This window comes from Podarcis gaigeae (genome assembly GCF_964106915.1).
Source record: "Podarcis gaigeae genome assembly, chromosome: 4".
NCBI classification, from domain to species: Eukaryota; Metazoa; Chordata; class Lepidosauria; order Squamata; family Lacertidae; genus Podarcis; species Podarcis gaigeae.
The window spans coordinates 6,213,028-6,231,124 of NC_139677.1; the positions used below are offsets into that span (position 1 = coordinate 6,213,028).

Below are 18,097 nucleotides of genomic sequence, written 5' to 3' on the forward strand. Positions count from 1 at the left end.
AAGGCCCTCTGCCTGGTTCCCTGTAACTTGGCTTCTCGCAGCAAGGGAACTGCCAGAAGGCCCTCGGAGCTGGACCTCAGTGTCCGGGCAGAACGATGGGGGGAGGAGACGCTCCTTCAGATATACTGGACCGAGGCCGTTTAGGGCTTTAAAGGTCAGCACCAACACTTTGAATTGTGCTCGGAAACATACTGGGAGCCAATGTAGGTCTTTCAAGACCGGTGTTATATGGTCTCGGCGGCTGCTCCCAGTCACCAGTCTAGCTGCCGCATTCTGGATTAGAATGCCTGAGCCTGACAGAGGAAAAATAGGCCTTTAAGATAGTGTTCTTATGCTGGGTTGCCAGGTCATGCTCCTACCACACCAACTTCTTAGGCCACAGCTCACCCAGGCTTGTCTCACGTCGGTTGAGCCCAGGGCTAAGCCAAGATGAGCAAGTTACACCAAGATACCTTCAGCTGAGCTGGGGCTGGGGACCTAAGGCCTGGCTGAGCCAGGTATCCATTGCATCCTAAGCTGCTCATCCTGGCAGTTCTTACCACAGATTGATCATGGTACCACAAAAAGTGCATTGGTTTAAAATTATATACAGTGGTACCTTGGTTTAAGAACAGCTTACTTTATGAACAACTTGGATTATGAACGCTGTAAACCCAGAAGTAGGTGTTTTGGTTTGTGAACTTTGCCTTGGAAGCAGAACATGTTCCGCTTCCTTTTGAGTGTGTTCCATTTGTAAATTGAGTCCCCCGCTGCTATGGGAAAGCACGCCTTGGTTTAAGAACACTTTGCTTTAAGAACAGACTTCCGCAACAGATTAAGTTCGTAAACCAAGGTACCACTGTATGCCCCATTACTGATGCAAAGGAGCTAAATTCAGTCCCAGAGCCTACATTTCATGGCGAAAGAGATCAAGCAGCACTAAAGGAGGGGCCATTGTAGGTTAACGCTAAAGAGCAAATAAATAACTACAACGTAATCTTCTCAAAGTTATTTAAGTTATCAAGTCGCTTTATGAAGACAAACAAAAATAATTTTAACAACATAAATAACATAAAACGTTTTAGAAAAATGCTCACCATTGTTTTCTAAAGGAAGAAGGCAACAAAATCTAGAGCTGAGATGAAAAGTTCTCCAGCAAACAATCTTGTCTTGAACAATGGCCTGGAGGAATTCTATCTCAAAAACCAGGATCTCCTACCTGAGTGAACGACTTTTCTCTAGTACATGGGAGGCTACCAGTGTTACTGGCCTCAAATTTCCCAGGGATGAGAAGGTGACACACAAAAAAAAAAAAGCGAACTGGCTGTATAGCAGACTATTGGTTGGGCAAATATGTTGTGGGCTTTTATATCTTTAAATTAACAATACAGTGGACCCTCCGGATACAAATTTAATTATTCCGGGGGTCCCTACTTAACCTGAAAAGTCCGTAACTGGAGGCACCGCTTCTGCGCATGCGCGATAGAGCACTTCTGCATACACTTCCAGGTTTGCTGTGTTCGCAACCTGAAAGTTACATATCCAGAGTACGTAACTCGAGGGTCCACTGTATATTTTACAGTATATTAATAAAACAGGATAGATAAGAAAAAGTCAACAGGCCATACAAATATCAGTAGTTCCACCTGACAAAAGCAGCAGGAATTAGAGGACCTGTCCACAACAGCCTACTGATCAAATACCAAAATATACTCCCTGCACATTTCCCCTTATATCTAAGAGGTCACTGGTTTCCTTTTTTTGTTGTTTTTGTAAATGTTGAAGAGGCCTAATTCTGGGAAGAAGTCTAATATAAACTGATGCTCATCATTCCATCTTTTTAACAGAAATAAAAGAGAGGAAGCTTCACAGGAAACAAATTCCAGAGTTGCCTTGTAATTTTTAAAAGCTACATAATTAACAAATTACATTTAATGCTGCAAAGGAAAGCAGTGAAGAAGGATGAAAGTGCCACAATTATAATCACATTAGAGCATGAAAACGAAGGATCCAGCTTTGAACCCATTATGTCACTGGCAAAATTATCATTAATGTTGACTGGTTCAAGATAGGGCCTTAAGAGAAAAATAGCTGATGTTATTCTGAAATATATAGAAGCTGAGGGAAATCTCTTTGAAATTCAGTGCTTAGATGCTGTAGCAAGAAAACAATGTTGAAATAAAAATCCTTTTGGAGTTTAATTTTGCTAAGTTCTTTCTGGAATCTACACGATGTGAACAGCCTTCATCGGGTGTCTGCCATGAATGCATTAAGACGGTGACAGGAAAACAGAGCCATGCCCTCCATATCTGAAGGTCTGGAGGGAGATTCCAAGCATGTTGAAGTCAATGCTCTTGGAAGCCTGTCCCCAATCAGGAGTCCTGCTCAGCCATTATTACTGCAATTTTCCATCTATAGGACGCCGCCATGTACAAGACGACCCCTATTTTGCGGCCTCAAAATTTAGAAAATAGGGGGAGGTTTATTTGGGGGGAATGCCGAAAAGCAGGAGGTCACTACAGCATGGACAACTGAGGCCAGGGTATTCTGCCATAGGTGGCAGACCAGCTTAAGCTGGACAACCCTGGCTAGAGGAGCTAGACACAGTGTTTCAAGAAAACACATTGTAAACCTCAAAGCGGGAAAGCACATTGGTGAAAGACGGTGTCACAGTGTTATAACACATATAACCCCCCCTCCCATGTTCTGAGTCCCCTGTTTCTGTGGGGCAGTGCAACCCCTCCTAGAACAGATTGTATAGCTAATTCCAGGACAATATATAGAATGGCCCTTACAGCATGTGGCTATAAGATAAACCCTTGATCTATTTCAGCCACTCCAGTAACTTAAGAATTTATGTACTTAATTGAGGGAACTGCCTTATAAATTGTTTATGGGAAGACATATTAGGAAAATCTCTTATAGGCCCAGACTTTGTAAGAAAGTGCCTAGTAAATTGTTCATTTGAACAGTATAAGTTTCTCCTGATCCCAGAAATCTCATGAGAAAATTTGTTGAGCCATGGAGGGTTCCTTCAAATCACCTAGTCTGCAATTTTCTATTCACTGGCTTATTGATACCAGATGGGATAACCAGAAATACAGATGTTGTTGGCAGAGAGCGGGGATGCAGGGGGTGGGATGTTATAAAAACTGGAGGGGGGGGGGAGAGCATAATTTCGTGCAGTTTTGGAACTATAAAAGCCTAACTTAAAGCCATTGCTTTTTTCATAACCGGCTGGAGCAGACACTGTAATATTGACTGCACCTGCATTTGTCCAGAGATTAAGGAGAATGAGTTAAGATGACAGGTTAAAACCACTGACAGTAAAAAAGAGCAACAACAAAAAAGCAGCTTAGAAACTCCATCTATGACCAGGGCTCATTTATGTGTACAGGTTTATATATAGCATGGATGAAGCCGTTCCAGAGGAACCGTAAATTGAAGTAAATTTAAAGACGCCTATCTAGTATTTTAGCCAAAGGGGAAATAAATGTTTGGCAATAGCATTGTTGTGAGGGATATGAAGTTATTTAAGAAAGAAAGAGGCACACAGGAAGTCCTATTTGTGGAGACAGAAAAGATATTATGAAGCATGAGTTCCAATATGACTTTGTTTCAAAGCAGTCATCCATTGCAAAGATCCATTTCAAATACCTTGACCACCAATCTGTCCAGAGTAAACACATTTCAGCTTGAAGGAGATATTTCTCATTGTTTTTCGTGTGTGCCCCATGCACAAGCAGCTAGCATAAAGCAAGTCAGTGCAAATTAAGCCTGTGTAAAGTTACACCAGATCCATAGGCTGTTCAGCTGCGGGGCTGAATTTATAGCGGTCTCTGCTAAGCCAGGATGAGCAAGTTATGTCAACCTATCTTTGGTTGAGCTGGGAGTGGGGATTTAACACAAATCAGCTGCTTGAGCCAGAGATTTGCTGCATCCTAAACTGCTCATCCCAGCAGATTTTGCCATAGAATTACCTATTTCAACTGACCACAGGAATCCTTACCCTAACATCATACAGGTATATATCTTTAAGACTTTCACCGATATTTTCATCTGAATCAAAGAAGTGAGAAGCCTTTTTAAAAAGGAATGGGGGAGGAGAATTAAAATGAACCAGTCCTATGTTGCATGCATCACTCTCTGGCTGGCGGTTATCTTTCTTTTTCTTTCTTTTTTAGAAAACCTCTCTCACATACCTTCATTTTACACAACAGATTCAATTTCTTCCCTATTCATGCATCAAATTTACATGATTTTTGTATTTCCTCCCTCATTTGTGCAATTTCCACTCACACTTAGTGAACTGGGAGCTGGATCCTATGTATTTGAATTGTATGTTGTTATCTTGGAAAATAAGAGCTGGGGGGGGGGGGGGCTCTGAGTGCACAGCAGGACAGGTGACAGCTGCCACTACATATCCAGTTCCTGCTTGCATGCCTGGGAGGGTGGCCCTGCTGCAACCTTAAATCAGCAGAGAGGGAAGCCCACCTGCCCAGGACCCTGGGAGCCATGAGGTCTCCCCTGGGACTGGGCATGTCCTCCCACAGCCAAGTTTAGAACTTTATTTTATTTTGCATGTCCAAATCAGATTTCTGTCTACACTGTACTTGCTCGGGTGTATTTTTTTAAAAAAGGGAAAGTTAGGCAGTTCCAGAGGAGCTGTTTGAGGAGGGGAATCCCATCCTCACCAAGAACTGCTGGCCCTTCTTTCTTACAACAGCTGCTTCTGGGGCTGTAGCTATTTCTCCCCATTCAATCAAAATAATTCAGATTTTATTTTTAAGAATGAAAGATAAATTCAACTGGAAAAAACACCTTCAGACTTATTTCTTTTTTATCAGGTTTTACAATTTAATATTCAACACATTTGACACATAAAAGAAGAAAAATACAAAAAGGGAAATTCTCCCCACCCCATGACTTCCCTTAACTTCCCCTTCTGGTTCTTTAAATATATGCTACTTCTGCTTAATTTTATCTTACTTTCTATGATTCTTTTTTTTTTTACTGAATGCTCTTGTATTCTTACCATTTTCATACAAAATTTTCTTTCAAATTACACCTTACACTTAATTAATTCCCATATTGTTGTTTCTTAAATGTGCGCTTATTTTCTTAATTGTAAGCGTTCACTCAAGCCCTACTAGTGAGTCCAATTCTTTACGCTGTTTCTGTAGATACAACATAAATGGTTCCCAGTCTTTTTAAAAATCTCTATTGTCATTGTCTCCAAGTCTTCCTGTAAGTTTCACCATTTCTGCAGAAACTTAGCAGAAAAACCTTCAGAATTATTTCTGATTCATTTTAACTTATTAAATCCAATGAAATATTTGCCCCCCCCCCGTTTCATGTTAAATGAATCCATGTCCTACTGTAATCTAGGTTAGATTACTGCAGTGTGTTGTATGTGGGGCTGCCTCTGAAGATGGTTTTGAAACTGCAGCCGGTGCAGGAGGGTGGATGCCACTGAAAGCCAGGACTCCTTTGCTGATTGCATTATCAAGGGGAACCCCCTTGGACTGTTTCCTGGGCAGCAAATGAAGTCCATGGGCTGAGCTTGCTGCTGGGGAAAACAGACTCCATCTGCTCACTCAGTTGGCAAATCATGAGCAGATACAGAATCAGCATCATCCCTGAATCTTCCAACATTCAGCCTCATTGACATTATGTTTGCAAACTGGTCTTAAATGAGCTATTTATATTGCAAATACATCTTGTTCACTGGATGGAATAAAGGCTCATGTTCATTCTCTCAGTATGAAATTTTTTTAAGAGTACAAAAAGATAAATTTTTTTAAGAGTACAAAATAATGTTTGTTTGTTTAATATACTGCCCTTCATCTAGGGATCACAGGGTGGTTTAAATTATTATTATTATTATTATTATTATTATTATTATTATTATTATTATTAATTGTACCATGCCCATCCGACTGGGTTGCCCCAGCACAAAAACAAATAGCATAGTAACAAACAAAACTACCCCCCCGCCCCCAGTTTAAAAGGACATAGATTGTTTAATTAGCCAAAGACCTGAAAGAAGAGGGATGTTTTTGCCTGGCACCTAAGGATATGTAATGGAGGTGCCAAGTGAGTCTCGCTGGGGAGACCACGCCACAAATGGGGAGCCACTGCAGAAAAGGCCCGTTTTCGTATTGCCGCTCTCCTGACCTCTCGTGGAGGAGGCACAGGGGCCTGATATAGTGATGATGATTGTAGAGTCTGGGCTGATTCACATGGGGAGAGGCCGTCCTTGAGGTATTGCAGTCCTGAGCCACTTAAAGTCATATTCTATTGTCAGCTCTGATAAAAACTTGCATTTTATATGAGCAGCATTTCCAGTTCCACAGCGTGGAATTGATAAATAAAAGAGAGAGTGATGCCCTGCGATACTATCCCTGCACAGACAGTCTAGTGCCGTCCCAGGGTGCTTTCATTCCATTTGTTGCACTGAACAGAGGATAGTTGTGGCTTCTGATTCAGAGACATTTACTGTATTGGTATTTCTGGTTGGGCTGGTGACATTTAGAAAGGAACAGCTGGAATTTGCATCCTATTTCACACATAAAGAATCAAAATGTTGAACCAAATGAGGATTCAGTGGCCCCCAAAAGTGTGAAATACTATTTTCACTGCAACCTGAGTAGCTTTAATTGCTTCACTCAAATACAGAAAGGAGGAAGCTTATATTTATTGGGAATGCCACCCTTTAGCCACTACAAAGGTCTAGCACAAACTGTATTTTCCTACAGCGGTCCATTCATTTATCCACATAAAACTCTACTGTAAATACTATGCAATTCCATTGGATTCTAATAGGTTTGCCTCTTTTGTGACCCTGTCCCCTGAGGCGCAGGAGTCACAGGAGGTTAATCTGGTTTTGTGATTTCTGGTTTACTCCAAAGCCCCTCTATCTTTATTCTTACGTTGGTTTCCTAAGGGCTGTGCAGTGAAGTGGATACAGGAGCAGGCAATAGTTTCTCCGAGGCTCAGGCATAAAGCTGAAACAGAATGAGCTCTGGCCTCTAACTCTGTTGCTGCGTCTGATAATAAAGGAATGTGATTGGGTCATAAAGACTTAAACACGAAATTGAATCATTTTGTAGCAAATACTTACTATTTCCAAGTAATTGGAGCAGAGCAGGATGAGAATTCTGACTCAGAATATTTGTTACCTGAAAGAAGCAAGCTCAAAAAGGGCAGGGAGATGCCCCCCCTCTCATTCCTGCTTCGTTTTCACCCACCCTCTGCCTTCAACATTAATGAAGCTTCAGCAGAGAAGAAAACAGAGCCAGTGTCCTGGAAAAGGGCCCCCAGATAGAAAGAGATTTAAAAATATATCTACAAACATATATTTGAAAAGTAACCCCCCCCCCCCCGCTTTACAAACTGTTCTGTCTCCTTTGGTATACTGTGCACATCTACCAATGCATCTACCAATGTATCTGTTTAAAAAAAGAAGAAAAGACCAAAGCCGAAACCAAATTCTCTCTCCCACCCCCTCCGTAAGCAGTTCGGTCTTGGTTGGTCCATGCGATATATAAGCAGCCACAGATTTGTGTCTCAATAGTTATTTACAATGAACAAGACTTCTGCAGCAGCATCCGGGGGAGAGGGATGGGTCTTAATCTGGCAAGTCAAGGAGGAAATGGTTCCCTGAAGGTAGAAAATTTGAGGACTACGGCTATAGACTACCGACTTCTCTTATGTTTAAGTCACTTCTGTGTTTGTTTACAAATTTAAATAATGTCATCTCTATGTTTGGGACACATTGGATAATACACTTACTCAAATGTGTGACCCCGTGCCACCTGTCTCACCAACCCACCTTAGTGTTGGGCATTATTGCATTGACATAAGGATGCATTGACATATGAATTCATGCACTGACATAAGGATGCTGTAATGATGAAGACTACCTGGATGAAGGAACCAAGGGGATGCTCATAAATTTGCACATGACACCAAACTGGGAGGTTTATCTACTGCTGTAGAATACATATACAGAATTCAAAATGACCTTGGAAGTTTGGAGAACTGGGCCCAAACTAACAAAATGAACTTCAATAGTGACAAAGTGTAGGATTCTACACTTAGACAGGAAGAACCAGATGCACAAATATAGGATGGGGGACACCTGGCTTACTAGCAGGACACCTGAAAAGGATCTTGGGGTCTTGGTGGACCACAGGCTGAACATGAGTCGACAGTGTGATGCAGCAGCAAAAAAAAAAAACAACCTAATGCTATTCTAGGTTGCATCAACAGAAGTATAGTGTCCAGATCAAGAGATGAAATAGTACCACTCTATTCTGCCTTGGTCAGACTACAGCTGGAATTCTGGGCACCACAATTTAAGAAGGATGTTGACAAGCTGGCATGTGTGCAGAGGAGGGCAACCAAGATGATCAAAGGTCTGGAAACCAAGCCTTATGAGGAACGGTTGCAGGGGCTGAGTATGTTTAGCCTGGAAAAGAGGAGGCTGAGAGGAGATATGATAGCCAACTTCAAATATCTCAAGGGATATCACATGGAAGATGGAGCAAGCTTGTTATCTCCTGCTCTGAAGGAATGGCTTCAAGTTACAAGAAAGGAGAGTCTGACTAAACATTAGGAAAAGGTATCTGACAGTAAGAGCTGTTCGATATTGGAATGGTCTCCCTTGGGAGGTTTGTGGACTCTCCTTCCTTGGAGGTTTTTAAACAGAGGTTGGATGGCCACCTGTCACGAATGCTTTAGCTGAGATTCCTGCATTCCAATTCTGTGCTTCTATGCATAGGCCTATTTGGGTGAAGGAAATGCATGCACACCAAGGCGATCAGGAAAGATGAGATACTCTCAGTCTCCACGGTGCCTGGGGATGCAGACCTGGATAAGTGCACTGTGCAATTGGATAAGTGTACTGCCTAACCTGGTCCTTTTTCTGGCATTTTGCAAGCCATCTGTGATTCAATTGGCCTACCTGTTGGTACAACATCAGAGAGGCAAAGTCTAACTGCACAATACCATACCACATGATGATGATGATGATGATGATGATGATAATAATAATAATAATAATAATAATATATTATATATATTTATACCCTGCCCATCTGGCTGGGCCTCCCCAGCCACTCTGGGCGGCTCCCCCAAAAATACTAAAATACTGTAATACATCAAACATAAAAACCTTCCCTGAACAGGGCTGCCTTCAGATGTCTGATGTCAGATGTCATGAACCCTGCACTGTGCAAGAAAAAAGACACATTTATACATAACTAGTGAATCTTTACAAAGTCAGTTAGAAAAGCTGTTTTACAACTTGTTTACGAAGAATAACAAATATTTCAAAGTGATGAGCCTCAGTTTAAAAGCCAGTTTGAAGCACTGCTCTTGTGGTCAAAGTGAAAACTGTCCCTTTGGACTTACTTCATCAATCTGTGAATCATTACCTTAGTATTTATGTTAGATTTCTGAACATGATTATAATTTTATGCCTCACATCACTAGTCCTTTCTGTGGTTGAAAATCATTCTGAGGTCTGAGTGCACATTGTCCACAGGCTAGCTCTTCTCCTTGGGCCCCACTGTTCCCGCTTCAAGCTACATAATAACTGGCGTAGGCACAGGAAGAAGTAGCTGCAATGGTTGGAAGATCCTGTTAAGAATCCTTTTTACCAATAGGCACAGGACCCAGCAAGAAAGTTTAATAAGATTTGAAAGCACAATGGTAACTTCTCCCAGGCGGCCTCTAAAACAGATTTTCAACACTACAGTTTATCACTGAAAATAATGTAAGCTAATTAGTGTCACTGGATATCACTGCAGTATTAATTTCTATAACTTATACTTGCATAAGATAGTAAGCTGATGATACATAATAGTGTAACAGCAAAACACAGAAACAAGATTAAAAGCCTACGTAAAAGCAATTGCAGGAGTGGGGAGGCAATTTTCATTAAATATCAGCATGGAAACTGTTGGGATGGTAAGATAAATAATTGCAATTATAATAAAGCATTATAATGTGTTTTCCCTTCACCTTTGCTTGATTACATTATGGCCTGGTTATCACAAACAACGGATAAGGTGGCAAACCTGTGGCTGGACTGCACTGCTTCAAATTCCAGGTGGGATGTACGTAATTTAATGCTGCTCCATTCAAAATGCACATCCTGTAGCTCAGCCATCTCCCTTACATGCCAGTTTTTCATGTGTTGGTATTCTTTCCTCCACCCCAAAAAGGGTAGCATTCCATCATGAGAATTCCCAAATTCAGTATAAAGTAGTACACATGCTTACTATCTCATCCATGGCTTATCAGAATTATTTTTGTTTTAAATCATATGTGGTTGTTTTTAGTAGACACCCTGTATTTTCGTGAACCACTACGCAGTGCAACATTTTCTATTACACAGTACAACATTTTCTATTACTACTCCACAGGATAGCATGCTTTTTCAAAAGATTCAAATTCATTCCATCCACAAGATTCTCTCTTCCAAAATATTATACAATTAATTATCCTTTAAAAGTGCATTCTCCCCACTGCTGAATGGGATTTGGTTCTGGAGTAACTTTACGCTGGTTTTGTTTACACTGGCTTGCGTTATTCTGGCTTCTTATACATAGGATTTGGTCTTTTAGCAGCAAGGAGTCAGAAGTGAACATAAGTCAAGCACTTTTCAATATTTTTCTCAAAACCACAGTTAATGAGAATGTTAAATTGTTCTATTTATTCTCTTTTCCTTCTCAAATGAAATAACACAACTGAAATGGAAGAGTGCAACTCCATTTAATTCCATTTTTAAACAAGTAGACCATATCACAGAAGCAAGTTTTCAGTTCCCCAAAGATATACCTAGAGCTAGATAAAAAATTAAACTAATCAAACCTTTATAACATTACAGTTGTACCTTGGATCTCAAACACCTTGGCTCCCGAACAAATCAGCTCCCGAACGATCAAAACCCAGAAGTGACTGTTCTGGTTTTCGAATGATTTTCGGAAGCCGAACATCTGGCACGGCTTCCGCAGCTTCCAATTGGCTGCAAAATGCTCCTGAAGCTAATTGGAAGCTGCGGCTTGGTTTTTGAAGGCTTCTGGGAGTCGAACGGACCCCCAGAATGCATTCTGTTCGAGAACCAAGGTACGACTGCACATTAATGCAGAAGTTATTGAAGTAATGGTTCCCATTAATTTGAAATCTGAACTGATTTTAGAATGTATTTTAATTAATTGACTGTGTGATTTTATGTACACTGTGTTATTTTTACTTGTTGTTAGCTACTCTGAGCCTGGCTTTGGTCGGGGAAGGCAGGATATAAATAAAATATTATTATTATTGTTATTATTATTATTATTATTATTATTATTATTATTATTATTATTATTATTATTATTATCCCTGCTGTGCCTCTGGTCTCTTCGGGCTTCCTCACATCCTCATGAGCCACAAGGTTTCTTCAGCTCTTTCCCTCAATTTCCTGGCATGATCCTATTTATTTATTTATTTTCTGGTGCCATGCTTATATGTGGTTGATTGCAAATTGGTCACACGTAAGTGGGGAAATTGTAATTGGTTCTGGGAACAGGTTAGAGATTGGTATAGTTGTTTCAATAAGATAGTTGTTACCTCCATGCAGTCCCTATTAACAGCTGGGCCAATTGTAGTTTATGAACACTTTTCATAGGCAACCAACTACAGTGTGTATTACAGTAATCCAGTCTCAGATTCGCAGTCTCCAGAATTGGAGATAGTTACCCACCAGCCTCTGGGTTACAGTTAGGAATTCCTGAGCATAACTGACATTTGGAGATTAAAGGTCAAAGCTGGCTCCAGCATAACTCTGAAATAGTAAACCTGCATTTTCATGCTACCCAATATAATGCAGATTGAACGCCAATCTCTAGATCAGCCCTACAAACAAAAAAATTCATCTAGATTAAACCCACATGCAGTCTACTATCTCCTCCAGGTACCAGTTTAAGACCTCAACTATCTCTAGAGTAAGAAAGAAAAGAGAAAATGGGGTGTCATCAGCATATTGATGGCACCGAATGCCAAATGTCCAGATTAACTAGTACCATATTGGCCCGAATATAAGCCACACCCAATATAAGCTTCACCTTTAAAATTCAAGAAAAGAAAAAAAGACAATATCCGAATATAAGCTGCTCTCTTAAAATTCCACAGGCACTCACACCCATTCCGTTTTACCGTATGTCTGTTTCAGCAGTGATATCGTAAAAGCCAATTTTTGTAAGGTCGCAAATTTAAGTCGCACTTTAACTTTTCACAGTCGGAATTTGGAGAAAAAGTGAGGCTTATATTTAGGCCAATACGGTAACTGGTTTTGTATAGTCATTAAACAACATGGAGGGCAAGATGGAACTTTGCAGGAATCCATAGAACAATGGCTAAGATATCAAACAGCCCTTCAGCAACACCTTCTGAGACCACACCTCCAGAAAGGACCTGTACCAGCATAACACTGTGCGCCACTGAATCCATCTGTAAGGGTACCAAGGGTACCAATACCCCACAGCTGAGAGGACCAGCGAAACCAGCAAGGATGTGTTGTTCCAGTCCAGTTGTCAGGATAAATACAGTACTGGGACAACCAAAACTATTCCTACCCTGAAACTGAGCCCAAGACCACATAGGTTGGTCCATAGTTCTCCTGCTCCTGTTGAGGTATGCCATCAAAACTTCCCCTTCTTGTGCTGCTTCCAGTTCCCACACAACCAATTGGTTCTAGCTGTATATAATATCAGGGCCGTCTTAAGAATATCCCAGAGTTGTCGGCCTTTTTTTAAGGGCTGGAGGAGGCGGGCAGCAGCTGGAGGGCGGCAGCTCCTCCAGCAGGGAAGAGGCAGAGGCTGGACACAGCAAGCAGCACACCGAGCAAGTGTGCCTGTGCTGAGTGAGCGAGGGTGTGTGCGCCACTCCCACCGAGCGTTGGCTCAGGTTTTTTTCCTTTTTAGCCTTCTGGTGCCACACAGAATTTGGCACCTGCAGGCTAAAAGGGAAAATAACCGAGCCAATGCTCGGCGGGAGCGGCACACACACCTTCGCTCACTCAGCGCACTCGTTCAATGTTCCCTGGACTCTCGCCTGGTGCCCTCCAGAACTTGGAGCCCCGGCGCCCCACGCCACTAGCCTCTATGGGTAAGACGGGCCTGTATAATATAATATGATGTAATGTAGATGGAAACAGTTCTCAAAGTCCTGGCATGCCAAATTCTATGGATGCTCATCAAAAGGAGGTCTTATGTAGCCTGGCAAGTGCCAGTTCAGCAGGTCTTGCAATTTAGTTTGAAGAAGTGAAATAACATTGATGATGGAGACATGTGCAGGCTGTAGTTCCTTGGCTAATGGAGCATAGTCAGTTTTGCCATATTTACTAATCAACAGTGATTGGGGGAAGACTTCAGTGCAGCCATCGTCATCCAGGAAATACAGCAGGTTCCTTCAGTAGTCTTTTGCATGTGTGTGAACCAGCCACAATAATTTTCAAGGAAGATCCTTGCAAGCTGCCAGGCTGTTCCAGCAAAACCACTTTCTTGCACATCACGGAGATTTAAAGCCAATGCAAATTGGCAGGTGCAGAAAGTCAAGGTAGCTATTCCACTAACTGAATACATTTAGAAGTGCAGGTAACAGGGAAACGAAAGGTGTGTTGAGAATTCCTTTCCTCCTGTCCTGCTGTTGTGTGTGGGATTGTTACATGTCACGTGTCCGTTTACATTCCAGCACTGATTATTGGAGTCTTGTGAACGCAAAGGGAGACACGCTCTTTCCGCTCTGTATAGCTTTTGCTTTTACAGCTCTTTCTCCGAGGAAGAAAGACAGAGAGAGGAGCCATGTTTTCTTTGTTCTGTTACGTTTGATTTAATTTGCAATAAATTAAGCTTAGATGTTACTCCTCAAGGCTGAGCTTCTGTTTTGAACTCTGCTTGTCGTGTGCTCATGTCCTTGGATATGGGCCACATCAGCGTGATGGGAGACCAGAGTGATGAATCCCGGGCGACACTCAGTTGGGGGGAGGCATCAGGCCTTGGCGTTATCATCCAACAAGGTGATAGGAGAACCAATATAACCCTGTCTATTCATTTGACATCCCTACTGCTAATATTTATTAGTACTAGATGTGGAAACTGATGGCATTATATATGTTTTCTTGTAGGTTAATGATTGCTATTGGGGCCCCTGTTTTTATTATATATTGACAATAATGTTGCAAGAAAATGTTTTTGTAGCAGTTTTGGGATCTTGAGGAATTAAGGATTAAAATTTTTAGCACATCTTGATCTTCTAAAGATCCACAAAGCTAGAAACAAGCTTGCATATTGTTATACCTATTATATTAAAAGACTAGAGTACATGCAATTGTTCCCTTGCACATCAGTTTTAATTATCTGATTCTCAGCTGACTTTGGCTGCGATACATAAGCCACAACCTGGAGTACCAGGTGTGATTCTGCCACAATCCCAGCAACCCACAGGGAATAAGGCAAAAACCACCTTCAGGTTTATGATAATTTGAGATTTATTTATTTGTTATTTAGAACTGGCTCTGTTTCTCCAAAGGGAGCCCAGAGTAGGTTACAACAACAACTACTGTACATATGGATTTATTTATTTATTTTATACATTAATTTCTATACGACTAAATTTTTTTTTGTCAAAGCAGTGTACATAAATAATAAAAAATCAAAAGTAAAAAATTAAAACAATATAAATCAGAAGAACATAAAAGGGTCATGTGGCAGTATATTAATATAATTATAATTATTTTATTATTCATTAAAATTAAAGAGAAACAATAAAAGTATAGAGGAGGCAAACAATAATTTTAAAATATTAAACATTAATGGAGGTAAAAATATATAAGGGTAAGCTTGTGTAAATAAACATTTTAGGTTGTTGTCTAAAACTGAACACAGTGGATGCTTTTCTAACACAGGGAGGCAATGAGTGATGCAATATAGGTGCTGCTGCATCATAGAATCATAGGACCCCAACGGTCATCCAGTCCAACCCCCTGCAATGCAGGAATTAAATTATTCATTCCTTGTGGCCAACTGGCCGCCATATGGATGTCGTATGGGACAGTGAGCAAGGCTTCTAAGCATAGCTAAAACAATTTAAACATAATCTCAACCACACTAAAAGGCAATACTGCAAAGCCTTCCTTCAAAGCCTCCCAAGGCCTAGATGTATAAAAAGCTTTTGGAAGGAGCTAAAGAGAGAGACTGCCTGATTTCCCCTGGGAGGTTCATAACAAGGGTGCAGCCACCAAGAATACCCTGTCTTGAGTCCAGGACCAGCTCCAGACATTTTGGCACCTAGGCGATTCACAAAATGACACCCCTCTTCCCACCAGGGAAGAAGGGGTGAGTGAATATCTACATCAAGAATGAGGGTGGGAGGAATGAAAGATCTGTGGCCCCTGTGGATCCTGCCACCCAAGGCAGTAGCCTCACCTTGCCTCATGAATGGCCCAGCCCTGCGTGGGTCCTTGTTCTCCATCATCATCATCATCATCATCATCATCATCATTCCTAAATCTTTCTTTCATCTATGAGCTCACTGCTTCATCTCTTTATTGTTTACAGTTTGTTAACAGTTCCTCCTCCCCTGCTTTCTCTTTGCTTTTCAAACAGATGGCAAGAGTAAGTGTTGTACATTTTTTAATGTAATTGAAAATTCAGCACATCACCATATAGCCACATCAGCAGGAGTATGGGACGCGGCTTTGATCCTATCTAAACTGTTATTCTAGAGAGCCTGTATTGCTGCATGGAAGATGAGCTGCGAAGTTCAAGGAGTACATTACACATGCCTAGCTTAGGTGAACACAACTGACACAACCTTTTCAGACTTGCTCTGCAGTCCACATCTACCAGCCTGACAGTATCTCTTAGATCACAGTAATGAAAATGACTGATCAATTAACCAACCTGTGATTTAAACAGCATCAAATGCAACAAATTAATAGTGAAGAAGTCATGGATGATCTAAAGTTACATTAATGCTACTTACGCTCGCTGTCATCTAAAATATAGCGTAACTGTCAAAAGTTCTGCGCAGGGAGCATTAAACATGAAACTAATGCCATCCTCCTTTAATGGCTGTAGCTGGGGATGAAGAGATTTTCTCAGATCTCAAATTCAGGTGTCTCCTTGAATTCATGCTGAGAGCAGAAATATGCATTGCTTCTCTTGATATCCTGGTCCCCATTCCCATTTATTTTGCAGTGATATCTCACATGTATGGATGACTCAGTACAGCATATATAAGAACTTTATTTTCACATCACACATGGTGGTTTTCAGTTGAGGGCATCCGTACATTCAGTTCACTTTCATCAAAAGTACAGAGCAATCTAGAGCTGTCTATGAATGCAAGTGAGAGCCACCCCCTTGAGATTTCATGGTGCTTCCCTATTTCTTAAACAAAATCTGCCTATAGAGGAACCTTCCCTTCTCTCTAACATGTGACATTTTGGAACATGTGACTCGTTTGAACATGTGCAGCAAGGGAAGTCGCTTACAAGTTTGGAATGTCAAACTTTTTTTTTTAAGTATCGCTTCCAAGTCCACAGCGTTCATTTGGATTGTTGAAGGTATAAGGCAATTAGGCATCTGCAGGAGCTAATTTTTCACCCTGCAACCCTTTTTCAAAGAAGATCCACTTCTCAGTTCCAGACTTTTAAAAAAGATAACACATGCAATGCAATCTCAAGAAAGTCACACACAGAGAAATAGAGAATATTCCAAAGTCCCTGGAAAAAACCCTACCATTTAGTTTCAATCGGGGGGACAGGGGTGGGGAAGGAATGCATATTTTCACACATTTTCCTGCCTATTTGAGTGATAGGCACTTTACTAACTTATAGTCATTTTCCATTTTCCATTTCAGGGAGACCATTCAGTGTCTCATAATGCTGGAGCCCACTAGTGAAATTCAGAGGACAGTTGTTCTGCAGCTACCCTATTTTGATCTCTCTTGGTGCAAAACCATTCACGTTTTCCAACATGACTACTACCTGAAGCTAAAAGTACGGTATTTCACATTAAACAGTTGAACCTCCTGTGCTTCTGCTGTATAGCACTCACCTTAAAACACACACACACACACACACACACACACACGTGCAATGTAGCAGCACAAAATTCAGAGCTTTCGCATATTGCACAGAAATGAGTTAGTTTCTTCTAAGTGGATGCCTTTCCAGAAGGACTGACCTGGAGCAATGCATTCCATCCAGCTGAGTACCACAATAATGCACACGCTCCCAGGACTCAGCTCAAGGGATGGTTCTGCGTCATGCCACTAACCACAGCTGTCAGCAAATACATTAACAGCAAGGAAGGAAGGGTATGGGGTGAAGAAAAATCATTAATGACATGCGGCATGACCCCAAGACAAGTCTCTGTGGCTGCACACATTTGCAGATCTAATTTGTGGGCTCTTGAGTCAGATAAGGCAAGCAAGCCAGATGCGGGGGGGGGGGGGGGGGAGATGTAAGAACAACAAATATATTTGCAGGCTACCTCAGTTTGTGTATGGCTTTAGAGGCCTAGATTCTTTACTGATTTTTGTTTGATGTTTTTAATATAATTTTAAATATTATTCTTATTTATTAATTCTTCTCTTTATTTACTTGTTTTTTTATTTGTGAACTCTCTAGAGCACCTCCATTTAGGAGTGGAAAGCTAAAGTATAAACTAAGGTATGAACCTTAGTGACAGGGCTGGCACTAGGTTTCAGGGGGCAGGCGCAAAACATGAAGCCCCAGGCCACAACTGCACAGTATTTTTCTTCTTCTGATCACTCACCACTCATATATACAGCCACATGGGAGACCGAGATTCCAGTTCCAGTTTGCGCCTTCATGCATTCTTTGAATCCTGACAGAGAGCAAATAACATGGAAAAGCAAATAACTAAAAAAAATCTCAGAAAATAAAAGAGAGAAATGCAAGTTCCAGGAACGCCTGTTTGGGGAGAGCACTCCATATCTGGGGTGCCACCACTGAAAAGGGCTTCTCTCACCTCATAAGAACAGAAGAAGCAGCTGCTGGATCATTCCAATCAGTTCCAGCATCCTGTTCTCACAGGGG

At 41.2% G+C, this 18,097-nt stretch overlaps 2 protein-coding genes across 9 annotated transcripts in view; both read right to left on the reverse strand.

Annotated features, from left to right (window-relative positions):
- LOC310842696 (uncharacterized protein) overlaps positions 1-18,097 on the reverse strand; it is a 1,538,459-nt gene that overhangs the window by 708,420 nt on the left and 811,942 nt on the right. The window lies entirely within an intron of this gene.
- PCDH9 (protocadherin 9) overlaps positions 1-18,097 on the reverse strand; it is a 754,509-nt gene that overhangs the window by 95,548 nt on the left and 640,864 nt on the right. For 3 of the 8 annotated variants that reach the window (XM_083737780.1, XM_083737778.1, XM_083737776.1), the window contains one exon: positions 17,814-17,885. The exons of the other annotated variants lie outside the window; for them this stretch is intronic. In XM_083737780.1, the coding sequence (XP_083593906.1) occupies positions 17,814-17,885 (72 nt within the window). The remainder of the gene's footprint in view (positions 1-17,813; positions 17,886-18,097) is intronic. 8 annotated transcript variants of the gene reach the window in all.